General features: G+C 35.4%; 2 protein-coding genes across 2 annotated transcripts; one reads left to right on the top strand and one right to left on the bottom strand.

The window, feature by feature from the left end:
* Window positions 1–533: 533 nt before the first annotated feature.
* LOC7459766 (21 kDa protein) lies at window positions 534–1,478 on the bottom strand. Its single transcript, XM_002314759.4, has one exon. The coding sequence runs from the start codon at window positions 1,366–1,368 to the stop codon at window positions 730–732; it is 639 nt and encodes a 212-aa protein (XP_002314795.4). The 5' UTR covers window positions 1,369–1,478; the 3' UTR covers window positions 534–729.
* Window positions 1,479–10,837: 9,359 nt separating this feature from the next.
* LOC7459765 (endoglucanase 8) lies at window positions 10,838–15,410 on the top strand. Its single transcript, XM_002315832.4, has 7 exons — window positions 10,838–11,280; window positions 11,385–11,792; window positions 12,622–12,714; window positions 12,808–12,969; window positions 14,247–14,358; window positions 14,586–14,749; window positions 14,958–15,410. The coding sequence occupies exons 1-7, from the start codon at window positions 11,053–11,055 to the stop codon at window positions 15,279–15,281; spliced, it is 1,491 nt and encodes a 496-aa protein (XP_002315868.4). The 5' UTR covers window positions 10,838–11,052; the 3' UTR covers window positions 15,282–15,410.

Raw genomic sequence — 15,410 nt, 5'->3', positions numbered from 1 at the left:
TTTTTAAAAAGAAAGCCATTAATTCTCGCCAATTCCTGAAATTTCCAAGGATATTTATACATTAAACATCTTAATTGAGAGGGTAGCTAGGACAACTCCATAAATAGCTGATTAAATTATGACTGAATTTCGGCACACTTGGTTTATGTGAACCAGGGCATCTTTTAAAATAAAAAAAAACTTTTCAAAATGTTTTTTTCTTAATATATTAAAATAATTATTTTTAATAGCATCGAGTAACAAAAACTCAGTTATGATTTTATAAAATGATTGTCGTAATTTGTTACTCTGATGCCTGTCAGCTGCACCTCCACTTTTGCTGAATTTGGATTACTGTGCTCCTGGTTTCTTAATTTTCCTTCGTTATCTTGTCTTTGGCCTTGCAAATCTGGCTTCCTATTATACTCACTCGTAATTTTTGACTCAATAATACAGTACTTCGGTTTCCTGTTGTAGTAAAAAATTACGAGTGATTTTAATAGGAAGGCAGATTTGAATGGCTTGTGTGTGTGTATATGCACTACAATACACAATTAAATTACTGATAACAAAACTAATTGCAAATTAATCCACATATACATAACAAACAGTCTCCTCCCAGTCAACATTCAAAAAACCATAAAGCTCCTCCCTCCTTTCCTACCATGTATCACACACACTCACTCACACGCTAACTCTATATCCAAATAAAAAGTTTTACTTCAAAAAAAAAAAAAAACATGTTGTTTATCACGGCGTTCCGGTGGCAGCATAGCTGTTAACCAGAGCAAGAGCATTGCTTGTAAGTTTCTTGACATCCGCCGCACGGTTACATACCTCAGTTTTCACCTCCCCATCCCCTACATCCTCGAATCCATCCGTGCACGTATCCTCATCTGTCAAAGCCGCACTCATCCATGTCTGCACGTTACCCATCTGAAACTGAAACGATTCCGTCGACGGCCCCGCTGCTCCAACCTGCCGCATCTGCTTAAGCGACCCGCGTATCTCATCAACGGCGTCTCCCAGGTTAGAGAAGCAGTCGTGAAGGGCGGCGGCGGCGCGGTTGTCTGCTCCGAAGTCCGATTGGCGGGATAGGTTGGAGACGTAGGCTGCCATGTGACTTGTTCTTAACAGGCTGACCTTGATGGCCACGCGAGCTAGGCGACCGGGGCTATTTTGTACGGCGCTGGCGTAGCGAGAGAGGGAGGCGTAGCAGATTTCGGGGTATAATGTTGCGCCGCAGCCTGAGCGGATGTAATCTGTGCCGTTGGATGGAGAAAAGGTAGGGTCCGGAGAAGCGACGGTTGAGATTGGTTGACAGTAGAGAAGGAGGCTTGTTAGGAAGAAAGGGAGGAGAAGCAGAGAGCGTTGCATTTGTGTTGGCATTTTTTTTAGTTTCTTCTCTTCGAGGCCTGAGAGCAGAGAGTGTTTGGTTTGTTTTTTCTAGGGATGAGTGCATGCGGACTAGAGGGAAGTGTGTCTCTGTTGATTGGTGTTTTTGGATGTTTAAATAGGCTCGAGTGTAGTACTGGAGTCTGGAACTACATGCGTGTCCATATAGACCATATCCTTTCAAATAATCACACAATTGCCAGTGTTTGTTTAATACACATCTCTTCCCTGTGATAAGAATATAATAATTGGGTGGCGATGGTATGTCGTAAATGGCTTTCTTTTCTTTTCTTTTTCAATTGGAATATTTTTTTTTTCAACTTTTGGCAATTGTTTTTCCCGTTAAAAAAATATTGATATTGACGGGGAGACAGAGGTATAGTATGTGTATCTTAAACTCAAATTTCATCATATTGTACACTTTCATGACATTAGTAGGTAGCAATGACATAAATCATGTACCTGTAATATAGCAGCATACACTAGTATGACTAAAATTAATTAATATGACTTTCATGAGTTAGAATCCTCTTAGTTTCCATTGTAGGGTTATTAATTTTAAAATTCGTGGAGGTACAAACAAATTAATATGGATACCAACATTAATTAAAAAAAAATATGACTTGAAAAAAATATATATATGCATGGACCATACTCACCCTTGCTTAATTGATAATCAATGAGCCGGTCGTACCTATATTTCCTTTTCTTCTATTCTTAACTCTAAACAGCCTTTTCTCCTTTTTCCCTCTTTTATGGTTTTTATTGGTGTTCTACGCCATCAACAAGATTATTGCTGCAAGTTTGGCTTATTGAAGGGTGCCCGCATATACCTGATAGATGACCACAAAGCGCTGAACTGCGTGTGTGAACAAGGGTAAGACTGTGACGTAAAATCTGGAAACTGGGCCTGATAAATTTGCCTTGCATTCACAGATCAGTTATGTTTTGGTAAATTAAGTCAAATTAGGAGGTCCATCTTGTAGAGGCGATTCTTAATGTAATCTACGAAGGCAAGGAATCGCGCGTGCAGTGGGAAAGCATTAGTGTGGTGGGCATGGCAGATTATTTTCCATTAGCTCAAGGATTGCGGCCGCTGAGTGGAACATAATTAATGGAGTACACCTTATTGCTATCGTCCACTTAGATGCTACTTGTATAACAAGTAAATAGCTTATCCTGGAAAGATCGGAGCCACTTGCAATCGAGGAGAAGAATTACGTATAATTCTGTTCGGAGCAAAACTAGTCTTACCAGAAGTTTCTGTTTTTACTCACCGGTGTTCCTGGTTCGGGTGGTTTGGCTATGTTATATTTTCCACCGCTCAACCATGGCTGAACATTGATCCCAACAACAAAGAAGTTTTTTCTTTTCCATTTTCAAAGAGTACTAGCATAGGCAATCATATCTAAGGAATCAAGAGGTTTGGGTTTGGGTCCACGAAACCACTACGTATTAATTTGGTGTGCTGCTATGTTTAATTAGTCACAGTAGCTGGCGTTAATGGGGGATTAATCGGTTTAGCCGACCAGCTTTTCTACAGGAGGTTAACTTCATGGGTTGGTGGTTAGGCAGTTGGGAACCTTTTACCAGCCCATCCGTCAATTAGTGTGCAGCGTGCACTTTTCCTGTGCCTTTTGTGGAGGTGGGTGGGTCCCATACTCCATTGCGATGTGCCTGGTGTTTCATTTCTGCTTTGAGCAAGAGACGGTCAAAAGCAGTGACTTTAGGAGCTATGATCTAAAGCAAATTTGCAACTTCCAGAACTCTTATTTACCCTGACCAGTCAAGGAAGGAAAGGAGAACAAATTCTTGAATTCATGCTGTGAAAGTTCTGCTCTGGCAAATTTCATATTTTCTAGCACTGTGCTGCATGGGTAACAAGGCTTATTTCATTAATTATGCTTCACTACTCTAGCATGGCTCCTCTAGATTTTGAAACATACAGCGTGGTTCAGGTGAAGCAAGCAAAAGGGTTTGACACGTGATTTATATACATGCACAGATGTTAATTTCTGATCTATATATTTCAACTTATTCTACCTTGCTAGCTAATTAGCTAGGATCTTATTCATTTCTAGAGCTGTAAGGTTTCATTTCAAGACGTGCATACATAATTGCAAGGGATGTTAATTAGGAGTTACCGGCCGGATGGTGGGACTAGGAAGCAAAAATAGAGATATTTAGTTAAGCATAGTTGATTTTACAATTAAATTTACATTGATAGATGTGTATTCTAGCTAACCACTTTACTACGACAGCATCTTATTTTGAAAACCAAAGAAATGGCTTTCCCATGCATAGAGATTTGGCCATGATCGATTGAATGTTTCAGAAATATGTTAAAATTGTTCCAAAATCTTTGAAAAATGCATTTCTTTTTTGTTATAACCAAATAAAGACTTTGATAAACATGGCGGTGGAATCTCATTCAATGGGTAATTAAAGGGGTTTCCGTGATGAAATAATTTCCTCGTTGAGAACTATTAAGAGATTTTACGCATGTAGGCAAGGTTTTGATTTGACTTCTATTTTCCTGCGAACACATGAACTAATTATTGCGAGAACAGTTTCATTTCTGTGTAAGTTAAACGCTAGCTTTGAAAGGATGGGGTGGGGAATCAGGATGTTAACCAGATCATTTGAAAATACATATTTGTCACGGGCGAAACGGCGCAATTGACTCGATTCAGAATAATTTCGACACTCCATTACTGATGAGAATGATGTGTGGACAGGAAGAGGAGAAACATAATCTTCACTTAAAAGCATATGTAATGTAATGAATTCATTAGGATGTGAAATGAAACCATCTGGGGCCCTGGTACTTGGTCTAGCTAATGGCTGAAGTTCAAGTTTTCAAAAAGGGTAACAATCTCGTCTTCAAAAGACCCCTGAGATTTTGTTGTAAAAATACAGAGACCACGCATTTCCTTCATGATGTTATCGAAAAGCTGTCCCTTGGTACTCTGTGCACAAATGCCCCACAACATCATTGTCAAGAAAAAGAGGGGGCGAATTCGACTCCGTGAATGAGGGGACATGTCCACGGTTTTTAACAGTTATACATTTGAAAAAAGGCGTATGATTAGTTGTAGATTTAATTTCCTTTTCCTTTTCCTTTTAGACTCCTTCCTGGATTCGTGATCAAGAAGATCCCAAATAGTTTGCCCTAATTAAAGATCTCCTGCGGAAGTTAGGGATTAATATGAATGAGCAACTTACGCACTCTTGTTAACAGGTTTGTAGAAAGCAGTAATGGGCTGTGCTGGATAGGATGGGAACTCCATGTTCAGGTGTACCTGATTTCCTAATCAGCCTGCTAAATTGAGTGCTTAACTCGGCTAGTTCAAGAGTTAAGCGCTACGCCGAACAGCTTTAATTTTGTGTGTTGATCATCTCAATTTTATTTGATTTTGAGTCTCGTGTGTATATACTGTGAACAATTCCTCATTTTCAGTATTAATAGTGTAATGATACGAACTATCAACCCTGGTAATATTATTCCTTTGTTATCTAAGCGCTCTTCAAAAGACAAATAAAGTTCAAAAAAAAAAAACATAACTCCTTTAGACTCGTGTTCTTAAATAGTTTGCTGCAATAGAGTTTTGAAAGTGAAAGGATACAATCGTGGCGTTGAAGCCAGATATTGCAGACAAGGAACAGCTTCAGTTTTCAGTAGATAGTTTGCCTTTAGCTTTTGAGCCAGACGACAATGTCCTCTCTCTCTCTTTTAATTTTATTGAACAAGACTATGACAGTTGATATTGTATTTTGATTGTCATATGATTTTATTTTTTTCATGATTTATTAAATAAAAAGGGTTTAGAGCACCTCATCATGATACTTTATTTTGAACATATATCAATATTTCCTATACAAAATTGTACTGTTTAAATTTACTCGTAATTTATTTGAGTTTTTAATATTATAATAAAAGGTATATTTCAATAAATAAAAAATTGATTTTATTACAACTCTCTTAGCACTTTTGATTTGTCGCGTTTTAATACTGCCACTTACAATATTTTTTTGGTTGTCATTTGTCTTCACATAATGATTATGACAGTTAATGACTATATTTTGAGACCTTGGTTCAGTTTTTGGAGTTGAATACTCAGCTCGCCCTGTAAACTCGGAGACATCACAGGGCAATTACCCATGGGTAATGGCCCGTGTAAGATGGGCCTTTTCTGCCGCCGTTGTTAATTACGCCCATGGTCTATACAGTCATACAGCGGCCCACTTAGAGCCTTGCACTGCAGCTCCTTAGGGTCATGTTATCTCATTCTCAGGAAATTATTTTCTTATTACAAGTTTAAGATTTAAACTTTAATGACTAAATAGGAAACTCATCCTCTTAGATCTTAAACATTTGATTGGTCGATGCTACAAGCTAGACCTTCTTCTTCCATGTGGTGCTATATTCTATCAAATTCTTCCAGTTATACGCTTTCCTATATACATTTGCGACTGTATTCTCTCATTTTATTCCTAAAATGTAGAGAAAAACATGAGAAAAAATTGTTAGATTTAATTTAATTTTGAATTTAAAATCCCTATTGAATGCCACCCAACATTTAATTGGTATTTCCTCGAGTAAAATAAATACAGATATGTAGATACCATTTGGATTGAGCCCATAAATAAAAGAGAACTTTTAGGGTGTTCCATGAGTAAATACTAACGCCTGCTCCACGAGAGAGAGATCTACATGAGAATGATACAGTCCGAACTCAAATTCAAATTAATTTCGATTAAAATTTACTGTATCAGATTTTATCATGAATTATTATCGCAATAAGATTTGCTATGTGAATGAAATGCGAGGCTGGTTGGAGAAATTTTTAGAGTGTTGCACGAGTAACTGTAGAGAAAGAGATAAACATAAAAATATATATATATATTTTAGCACATCTAAGATATTTTTATTTTTTTCAGTGATTTGAGATGTGATTTTTACTTTCATTATCTATCTCTTTTTAAGTGATCTAATGAGATAAGTATTAATAATTATATAATTATGAAAGGTGTAGTTTAACTGGTCAAACCCTGAATTTTATTTTATAGAGATTACCGGTTCGAGTTTTATAAATTTTAGGGTTATTGAAGACTTACATGATCGTTAATTTTAAAACCTATAAAATTAGTCGGGATATATACAAATTAGCTAAACACCCGCATTAATTTTTTTAAAAAATTACACGGCGTGGCATGAGTAATAAGCTACACGCCCCAGAAAAGCTTGCTTGCTGTACTTTGCATGCGAAGAAGTGGGACGAAAATCGCTGGTGGCTCAAGCATATATCACTAGTCTTGCGGTGTCAATGGAGTCATCCCAGATGGACGAAGCCACTATTTCTACGATGGGAAGATGACTATCTGTTCACTGCCTAGTCATCGAACACGCGTGGCATGGGCACGAGTCAAGTTTTGTTTCGAGTTGGATTCAAGGGTTCGGATCATTTTATTAGTCGTGGAACTAGTGAGAGTGGCCATAACTGCTTGCTCGAGTTGAATTGAATGGATGCGTGCACCAGAAACGGGCAAGTCGAGGGGGTACAGGATACGAAGGTTCTTTTACTCAATAACTGGGTTATTTTATCCTTCCGGCCAAACAATAACTACCTACCTTACATGTGGGAAAAATACATGACTTTATTGTAATAATGAATTGGTGGTTCATTGTTTAAAAAAACTCATGATAGATTGTTTTTTTTTTAATATAAAATAGTCTTTTTACTTAGTTTGTTTCTTATTTTAGAATTATTAAGGGGTATTTTAGTTTTTTTGTTATTTTTTATACAGTGAAATAATTTATTATCCTTGAAAATAAATAATTATTTAACTATGGTTTAGGGTCTTATTGAGTATTTTATATTTTTTTTGCTATAATATAATAATTCTATTACTATTTGATTAGATTTTAAAAAAAATTGGCTTGTGAGGCTAATTCTTCATTTCAGTATTTTTTTTATAATAATCTTTTGGTCCTAGTAGAAGTGTAGTATTTTTCAAAAATAAAAAGTAAAATATTGTCGATACTTGCAGTAGATTATAGAGATAAAAAAATATTATACCGTCACGTTATTCGTGTCATCTCGATCTTTTTTTTTCTTGTGTAGTGCATGTAGTCATTGAATTTTCGATGCATCTCAGATATCTTTTTATTTTTCTCTATTCTTTATTTTGTCTTTCCTCTTGTGAATTTGTGCTTGCTACTCTCATTTTCACATCAACCTTTCAAACTATTTTTTTTTATTTGCTACTTTATTTTTTTATTTTAATTCATTTCTCAAAGTTTATTTTGTTTTTAATTGAATTTTCCTTTAATTTTTTTAATTTATCAAATTTAATTCTTATTCTTTTAATATCAACTTACTTAAAAATATTATTTTTTTATTTTTTTAAGTTGATCCATGTTTTTGTTAATTTATATCGAGTTAGTTTTTATATTGTCTAATTGAAAACTCGTGTTAAATAATAAATAAATTGAATTTTAAATTTTTCCTGTTTTCCTGAATTTAAAAGCATTACTAAAAAAATTATCCACATCTTTAAATGTTTTTTTTTACGTTTAAAAATAACTGGTCTAGCTCGTAGTTGAGCGCGGGCAACCAGTGATTAACTATGTGTTTTCTCCAATTTCATCATGGTTTGAGAGATGACCTGGGACCTTGATTTTTTATTTTTCCACGAAAGCTCAGGGATTCTAACGGCGCCGTTCACTTATCTCCCTTTTTCTCACAGTTCACGGATTTATTTTTTTTATATGGATTGACAGATTAACTTTCCAACGGAAAACCCACATGTTTCCCAGTCCCGAAACTCCAACAGTCAACCTATCTGACGCCTTGGAATCATTCCCTTTCATCATCTTTATCTACCTACACATCCTTCACCCTTACTTTTAAAAATATTTCAAATATTTTTTTTTAAATTAATATTTTTTAAATCATTTTAATATACAAATATTAAAAATAATTTTTAAAATATAAAAAATTATTATTGTAATATATTTATAACTAAAAAACACTTTAAAAAATAATTTGTGACTACATTTACAAAAACTCTCTAACACTAATTTTTTATTTTTGCATCGAAAACATATTTTAAAAGTTTTTAAATTATTTTTTATAATTTTAAATTGTTTAGTAATGAAAATATTAAAAATAAATTTTTAAATAAAAAAATCATCCATATAATTTCATACATTACTTGGAAAACAAAAGGTATCTAACTATTTACTAAAATAATATAATTATATTTTTTCTTTTCTTGAAAATTTTAACAAAGCTTGCTTTTAAAAGGTAATGCTTTATTATTTTTTTGATTTTATGTTTTAATATTAATAAGGAATTGAGCGGATCTAAAATTTTCACATAGTACAAATTGAAGAAATTAACTTAGAGTTTGAAAAATCTACCTGAATTTTCCTGATTTCCAAAGCAATATCAAATGACATGGTTACATTTAGAAGCAAAAAAAATATTAACTGGCATCCAGTAACGCCTTCATTTCTTCGCCCTGTTTTTCATTTTTTATTATAATGGATTTGGTTATAGGGCAATTTAGTATTTTCATAAATATAACATAATTTTTATAAATAAAAAGTAGCTGGTCCATCCTTTCATGTGAGGTGACGTCTCCTTTCAGTAGCTTTCTTTTCTACTTATTTTTTTTAAGTTACATTATTCGACATTATTTATTTTTAAAAACAGTCTTTATATTTTTTTTTCATTTCAATCCGATTATCCTAATTTTATAATATATTTAATCAATTAATTCAGGTATTTTTTACATTTTAATATTTTTTCTGATTTTATTATTTAAAATTATATTTTTTTAGATCAAGCTTTATTATTTTTATAGTTTTATCTTTTATTAGATTATCTCGTTCACATGGTTTGACTAATAAGGTTTGGTGGCCTTACCCAGGGTTACATTTGTTTAATTTTTCTATGCTTGTTTTTGTTGATTGATTTTATTTTTTTATTTTAATCTTTTACATTTGAATTGTTGGTGATTGATTTTACCCGAATTTACATTTGTTCAGTTTTTTATGTTTATTCTTGTTGATTGATTTTATATTTTTATTTTAACCTTTTATATTTGAATGGTTAAGAATTGACCTTGCCCGGATTGTGAATTTCATATATTAGCTTAGGTTGGTTTGTTTTTTATTTTTTCATTCTTGTCCAGCTCTAATATCGGATTATCTTAGAATTCATTTTTTTTTTTCTAATGACAATTGTTCTTCCTTGCTGTTATCATTATCATATTTTTTTAACATTCGGTTTATTTACTGTCGCTATTTCTTTATATTATATAATTAAATTAATATAGATTCTTTCTTTTAAAACAATACAGTAGCAGCGCTCTTGCATTATTATTTTTCTTGTTAAAAAACATTTTCCGAGTCCATGGAAACGCCAGCCATCATTCTAGTTATATCCCTATCTTCTTAAGTGTTTCATTCATGGCATTAACTATGAAGAAACACTACTATAAGTTAAGAGTGCGTGTCTGATACTCGATGAAAAACTGGAGGAAATTTGTAATTATTTGAAGCGATTTCATTTATTATTTTTTTCTATTTCCTTTTTTTATTGTCCAATACGAGTTCCACTGGACTTTAAACAACTCAGTGGAGGTGTTTTTCTTATTTTTAAATACGACCAAACCCATAAATCTTGATTGCTGAGTTGGAACAATTTCTGCTATCTACAACCTACCTAGAATTCATCAACAATTTTTTTATTATTATTATTATTAATGTGAATATTTAAACCAATTTAGTACTTTAAATATTAATTTTATAGTTTTAAAATTAATAACTATCTAAGCGAATTTTAAAAGACAATCCAATATTTTTTTTTTAGTTTAACGTGGGTGTCCGGACCAACTTGCGCGCATCTCGACTAATCCCACATGCCCTGAAGTTAACGACTATATAAGCTTCCAGTAGCCATCATATGAGCAACCACATGGCTCGAACCTGAGACCACAGAGAAAGCAAACCTCTTGGTTTCACGTTCTTACCACTGGGCACCACCTAGATTATTAGAACAATCAAATATTTAATAACACTTCTCTTAAGCTAAAAATAACAAAATATTAGGTTGAAATTATATCTCGATAAATCTACCGTCGATTAAAAAAGTGGGGCTAAAAATCACCTAAAATATATGTGTTTTTTTTTAAATCACATTAATAACCTATTTGTTTTTAAATTTTAAAAGTAATTTTTTAAAAATTAAAATTTGTTTATTTATTTTTTATTTTAAATTATTTTTCCGGACGAGTTATAAATTAAACGTTAATAAATGATTTTAGCAAATAGAGAAAGGTTACCGCCCTTCACTTATACACGTGTCGACCGTTATTGGTCCGATGGACACTCCATTTTATCAATCCCTGCTTCGCAGTGACCCCACCGAACCTCTTAAGAGCACCTACTAAGAGGCTTTTTTCGGGCAACCATTTGCCCGACAACCCGAATTGACCCGGTCAAGCATGTTTTGCATCGGAGTTCTAATTCCATACAGTAATATACATCCACGTGGTGCCAACTCACCAGTTCATAATCCTGAATCCATTGACAACACCCTTCTTTTGTTTCGATTACAAAACCCATAACACTTCTTCACCTTTCATCTTTGCTCCACCCTCGAGAAAATGGCGCGAAAACCCCTAATCACTTTTCTGGGAAATTTTCGCGTCACTGCATTTCTCTTATTACTACTCCTCACTTCTCGTCAAGTCATAGGCGGCGGCCATGACTACCACGACGCTCTCCGCAAGAGCATTCTCTTCTTCGAAGGCCAGCGCTCCGGCAAGCTCCCTCCAGATCAACGCGTCAAGTGGCGCCGCGACTCCGCCTTGCACGACGGGTCCTCTGTTGGCGTAATTACTCTCATTCCATAACAACTTCCTCGTCAATTAACTTGCATTGTTGCATTGTTTTAATCAGTGGGTTAATTCACTTCATTTTTTCTACCTTTCTTTAGAGGGATTTGACGGGAGGATACTACGACGCCGGGGATAACATAAAGTTTGGATTCCCAATGGCATTTACTACGACGTTGTTGTCATGGAGCATTATCGATTTCGGAAGGAACATGGGACCGGAGTTGAAAAACGCCGTTAAGGCCGTCAAATGGGCGACTGATTACTTACTAAAAGTAACGGCGGTGCCTAACGTCGTTTATGTTCAGTTAGGTGACGCGTATTCCGATCATAACTGCTGGGAGAGGCCAGAGGACATGGATACACTGAGAACGGTGTATAAAATCGATGGGTCTCACCCAGGGTCTGACGTTGCAGGTGAAACTGCCGCTGCATTGGCCGCTGCGTCCATTGTGTTTCGTTCACGTGACCCTGCTTACTCTAGGTTGCTTCTCAATCGGGCCGTTAGGGTACGTCATTTTCACGCCTGGCTTCTTTTCGCTTTCTAGTGCTTGTAGACTGTCCTCTTGATATTTCACTTTCTGCTCAATTTTTTATCGATTCCAGATTTCTCACCTGGTGCTGTTTTGCTTTTCTGTTTTTGAAATTATTCTGTGGTTTTCACATAAAGGTTTTCTCTACTATTGTTTACATGCCATAATTGTTACCTTCTATAAGATATAGTCTATATCACACAGTGTTTTAGAAGTAGTGGTGGTGTGCATCTTTCGTGACATAGCTATTCAACAATTGGTTTCCTTTGGAAAATTAAGCAAGGTGGAGATTAAATAATTAAGACAAATTAATGTGGCTAAGAAAAAGAATTTATCTCGAACTGGGTTGTGTATTGATTGCATTTGTACCTGCTATACGTTTCAATGATCGGTGGTATGATAATGTGGAACCAAACCAAAAAATGATACAAATAAAAGGACAATAGTTTAAGGGGGTGAGCTTAGACTTGTACGATCAATAATTTTTTTGTATGTTTATATGATGCACAACTGCTTAGGCACTGGGATTTATATTCTCCTGTGCTGGTAAAAAAATAAATAAAAGGTTATTCTTTTAATTTTATTATCTGAGAATGAGGCACTCGGGTGGTTTAGTAACATTAAACAATTGCCATTTTAAACATTGATCCTGAACTTGTTTTGAAATTATCCAATTACGGGTTGGTGAAGGCTTGTGGCAGCAGGTTGTCATTTTAGACGTTTGCGTATTTTGGAATATATATCATGAGAATTGAGAAATTGACCGTTGTGTCGTGTGTATTCGTGTGAAACGGTTTCTTTGTAGGTCTTCGACTTTGCTGACAGCCACCGGGGTGCGTACAGTAGTAGCCTGCACTCTGCAGTGTGCCCTTTCTACTGTGACGTGAATGGTTACCAGGTAAGCAACCGCCGTACCGCATTAGATAAGCATTGAGAATAAATAAAGGACCAAGATTGATGTTCATTGTGAATTTCAAATATAATATTGCAGGACGAGTTGCTCTGGGGAGCAGTGTGGTTGCACAAGGCTTCACGCAGGCGCAGATACAGAGAGTACATAGTGAAAAACGAGGTCATATTGCATGCTGGAGATACCATCAATGAGTTTGGTTGGGATAACAAGCACGCTGGCATCAACGTCCTCATTTCCAAGGTAAATTTTTTTCAACTTTCTTAGCTCCTCACATTAGCTCGTACATACTACTAATATGTTTGTATCATCTTATTTTATGGAGGTGTTAAAAATTGTATAATTTTATGGACCATATATGCTTCTATATGCCTGCTTATTCCTTATCGAACCTTCTTGTCTTCTTAAGCTTTACTGTTCTTCTTGTCTTGTGTCTTTGTTTTGTATGTGGGGAATGTTTACTTATCCAGAACCGAATTATAAAGTAGAAAATCTACGTGTATCACGCGACGATAAGTAATGAACATGTTTAGAGCGGGGCAGGGTAGTGTGGATTCGGCACATTGTTGGACCCATAGTTTCAGATCAACTAGAAACAGTTTAAAGTCTTATGCTAGATACGTTTGGCTTAGATAAAAGCCTAGATCAAAGGGAAATGAACTCTGCAAAACTTGAGCCATGTTATTGTGGGGTCGTCGTTATAATGGTGACCCTGCTAGCTATTTTTAGATCCTTGTGCGCATATGAAAAGATGGGAAGTGAATATAAAATAATCTTGATAACAATGATAAAAAGCTTTATAATTTTGATGATTGCACATGATTATATCTGGTTCTGGTTTTCATGTGGACTTGCACCATTTCATGTGAAGTGAATATAAAATAATCTCGATGAGAATTCATCAGAGTGGTGCTGTCCCTCTCTTCAACCTGTTTGGAATTGCAGTTTGATCATAATTTTGAAAAAAATTGATATCATGTTTTTGGATATTTTTTTATATAAAAAATAAAATTTTAAAAATAAAAAATATTATTTAAAAATATTTTTAATAAAAAATCCCTTTCAAAAACAATTAATCAAAGTCGGAAGGTGCCAACGTGAAGTGCCCTGAAAGTTTACGTGTCCGGTTTTTAAGATTTGAGCTGTTCGTGGGTCCCAAAATCACTAGTTTCCTGGCGGGAGCATGTGCCAAAAGGCTGGGTCTATGTCCGTCCCATACTCTGAGCCATTTTATCTCTTCGACGTCCGCTTTTCCTGAAAATGAAAGTGACAATTCTTTGACAAGAGATTTCCATTATTTCGGTCAAGTAGGTTTTTTAGTAATTCTGTTAGCTGAACTTTGAATATTAGGTGACTGGAGAGTCTGGAGGAAACGAAAAGATTTATATATCTGTGTTCATGAATGAATTTTCTCGTAACATGATAAATAAAGCTGCGATATTCATGGAGAGCCTAAAATATCAGACAACTTAATATTTAGATACAATATTAAAGTTTTCTGTTCAATTTATTTATAACAGGAGGTTTTAATGGGAAGAGCAGAATATTTCGAGTCTTTCAAGCACAATGCAGACGGCTTTATCTGTTCTATATTACCTGGGATCTCTCATTCTCAAGTTCAATATTCTCCAGGTATTCTCTTCACATTTTTATAAATGTATGCAATATTATATAATCACAATTTCTATTGCCCAATCAACACACAAGATTTAAGCTTTAATACTAGCTCCTTTTCTGTGAAAAAAAGAACATTGTCACATGAACAAGTTTGTCATTTATGTCCAATAGCCAGAGAATTAATGTCACTTTTCAGCAAGGTATTTGCGGCTTATTAAATTATTCTGTCTGAATGGAAATAGGTGGGCTGATCTTCAAGGCTGGAGGGAGTAACATGCAGCATGTAACGTCGTTGTCTTTCCTGTTTCTGGCGTATTCTAATTATCTAAGCCATGCCAATAAGGCCGTGCCATGTGGTGAGAAGACAGCATCCCCTGCCCTCCTCAAGCAATTGGCCAAACGTCAGGTAACTTTTCTTTTCCCTCGTTCTCCATTAACCAGAGAAAAAGAAAAGGCCCCAATGTCCAGTTCGCATCCTCATTAGATCAGTTTGTATTGGGATAATTCTTGGGACGGTCTGTCCATCCATGAAACTGGCTTTAGTCATCAGAGAAAATGCAAGATAGTAAGGGAAGACCTTTTACAGATAATGCATTTCCTGTGTGTCGTGGCAGGTGGACTATATTCTTGGAGATAATCCACTGAGGATGTCATACATGGTCGGATATGGTCCACGTTATCCACAGAGGATCCACCACAGGGGCAGCTCGTTGCCATCAGTGCGAGCGCACCCTGCTCGCATTAGGTGCAAAGAGGGGTCTCGCTATTTCTTGAGTCCAAATGCAAACCCCAACGTGCATGTTGGTGCGGTTGTTGGTGGGCCTAACGTCACGGATGCTTTTCCAGATTCCAGGCCGTTCTTTCAAGAGTCAGAGCCCACGACATACATCAATGCTCCCTTAGTAGGCCTACTTGCATACTTTTCAGCCCACCCTTGATTTCCACAATGTAAATTAAGGAGGATGATTTTAGTGGTGTGCAAAATGGTCACCCTCACTATTATTGTCAAGAAATATAACTGTCCCTGGCTAATGAGGAAAGAAGAAACAAGGGCTCATTTTACCCTA

Source organism: Populus trichocarpa, chromosome 10 (assembly GCF_000002775.5).
Source record: "Populus trichocarpa isolate Nisqually-1 chromosome 10, P.trichocarpa_v4.1, whole genome shotgun sequence".
Classification (NCBI taxonomy): domain Eukaryota; kingdom Viridiplantae; phylum Streptophyta; class Magnoliopsida; order Malpighiales; family Salicaceae; genus Populus; species Populus trichocarpa.
This window is presented reverse-complemented; position numbering and strand designations above follow the sequence as displayed.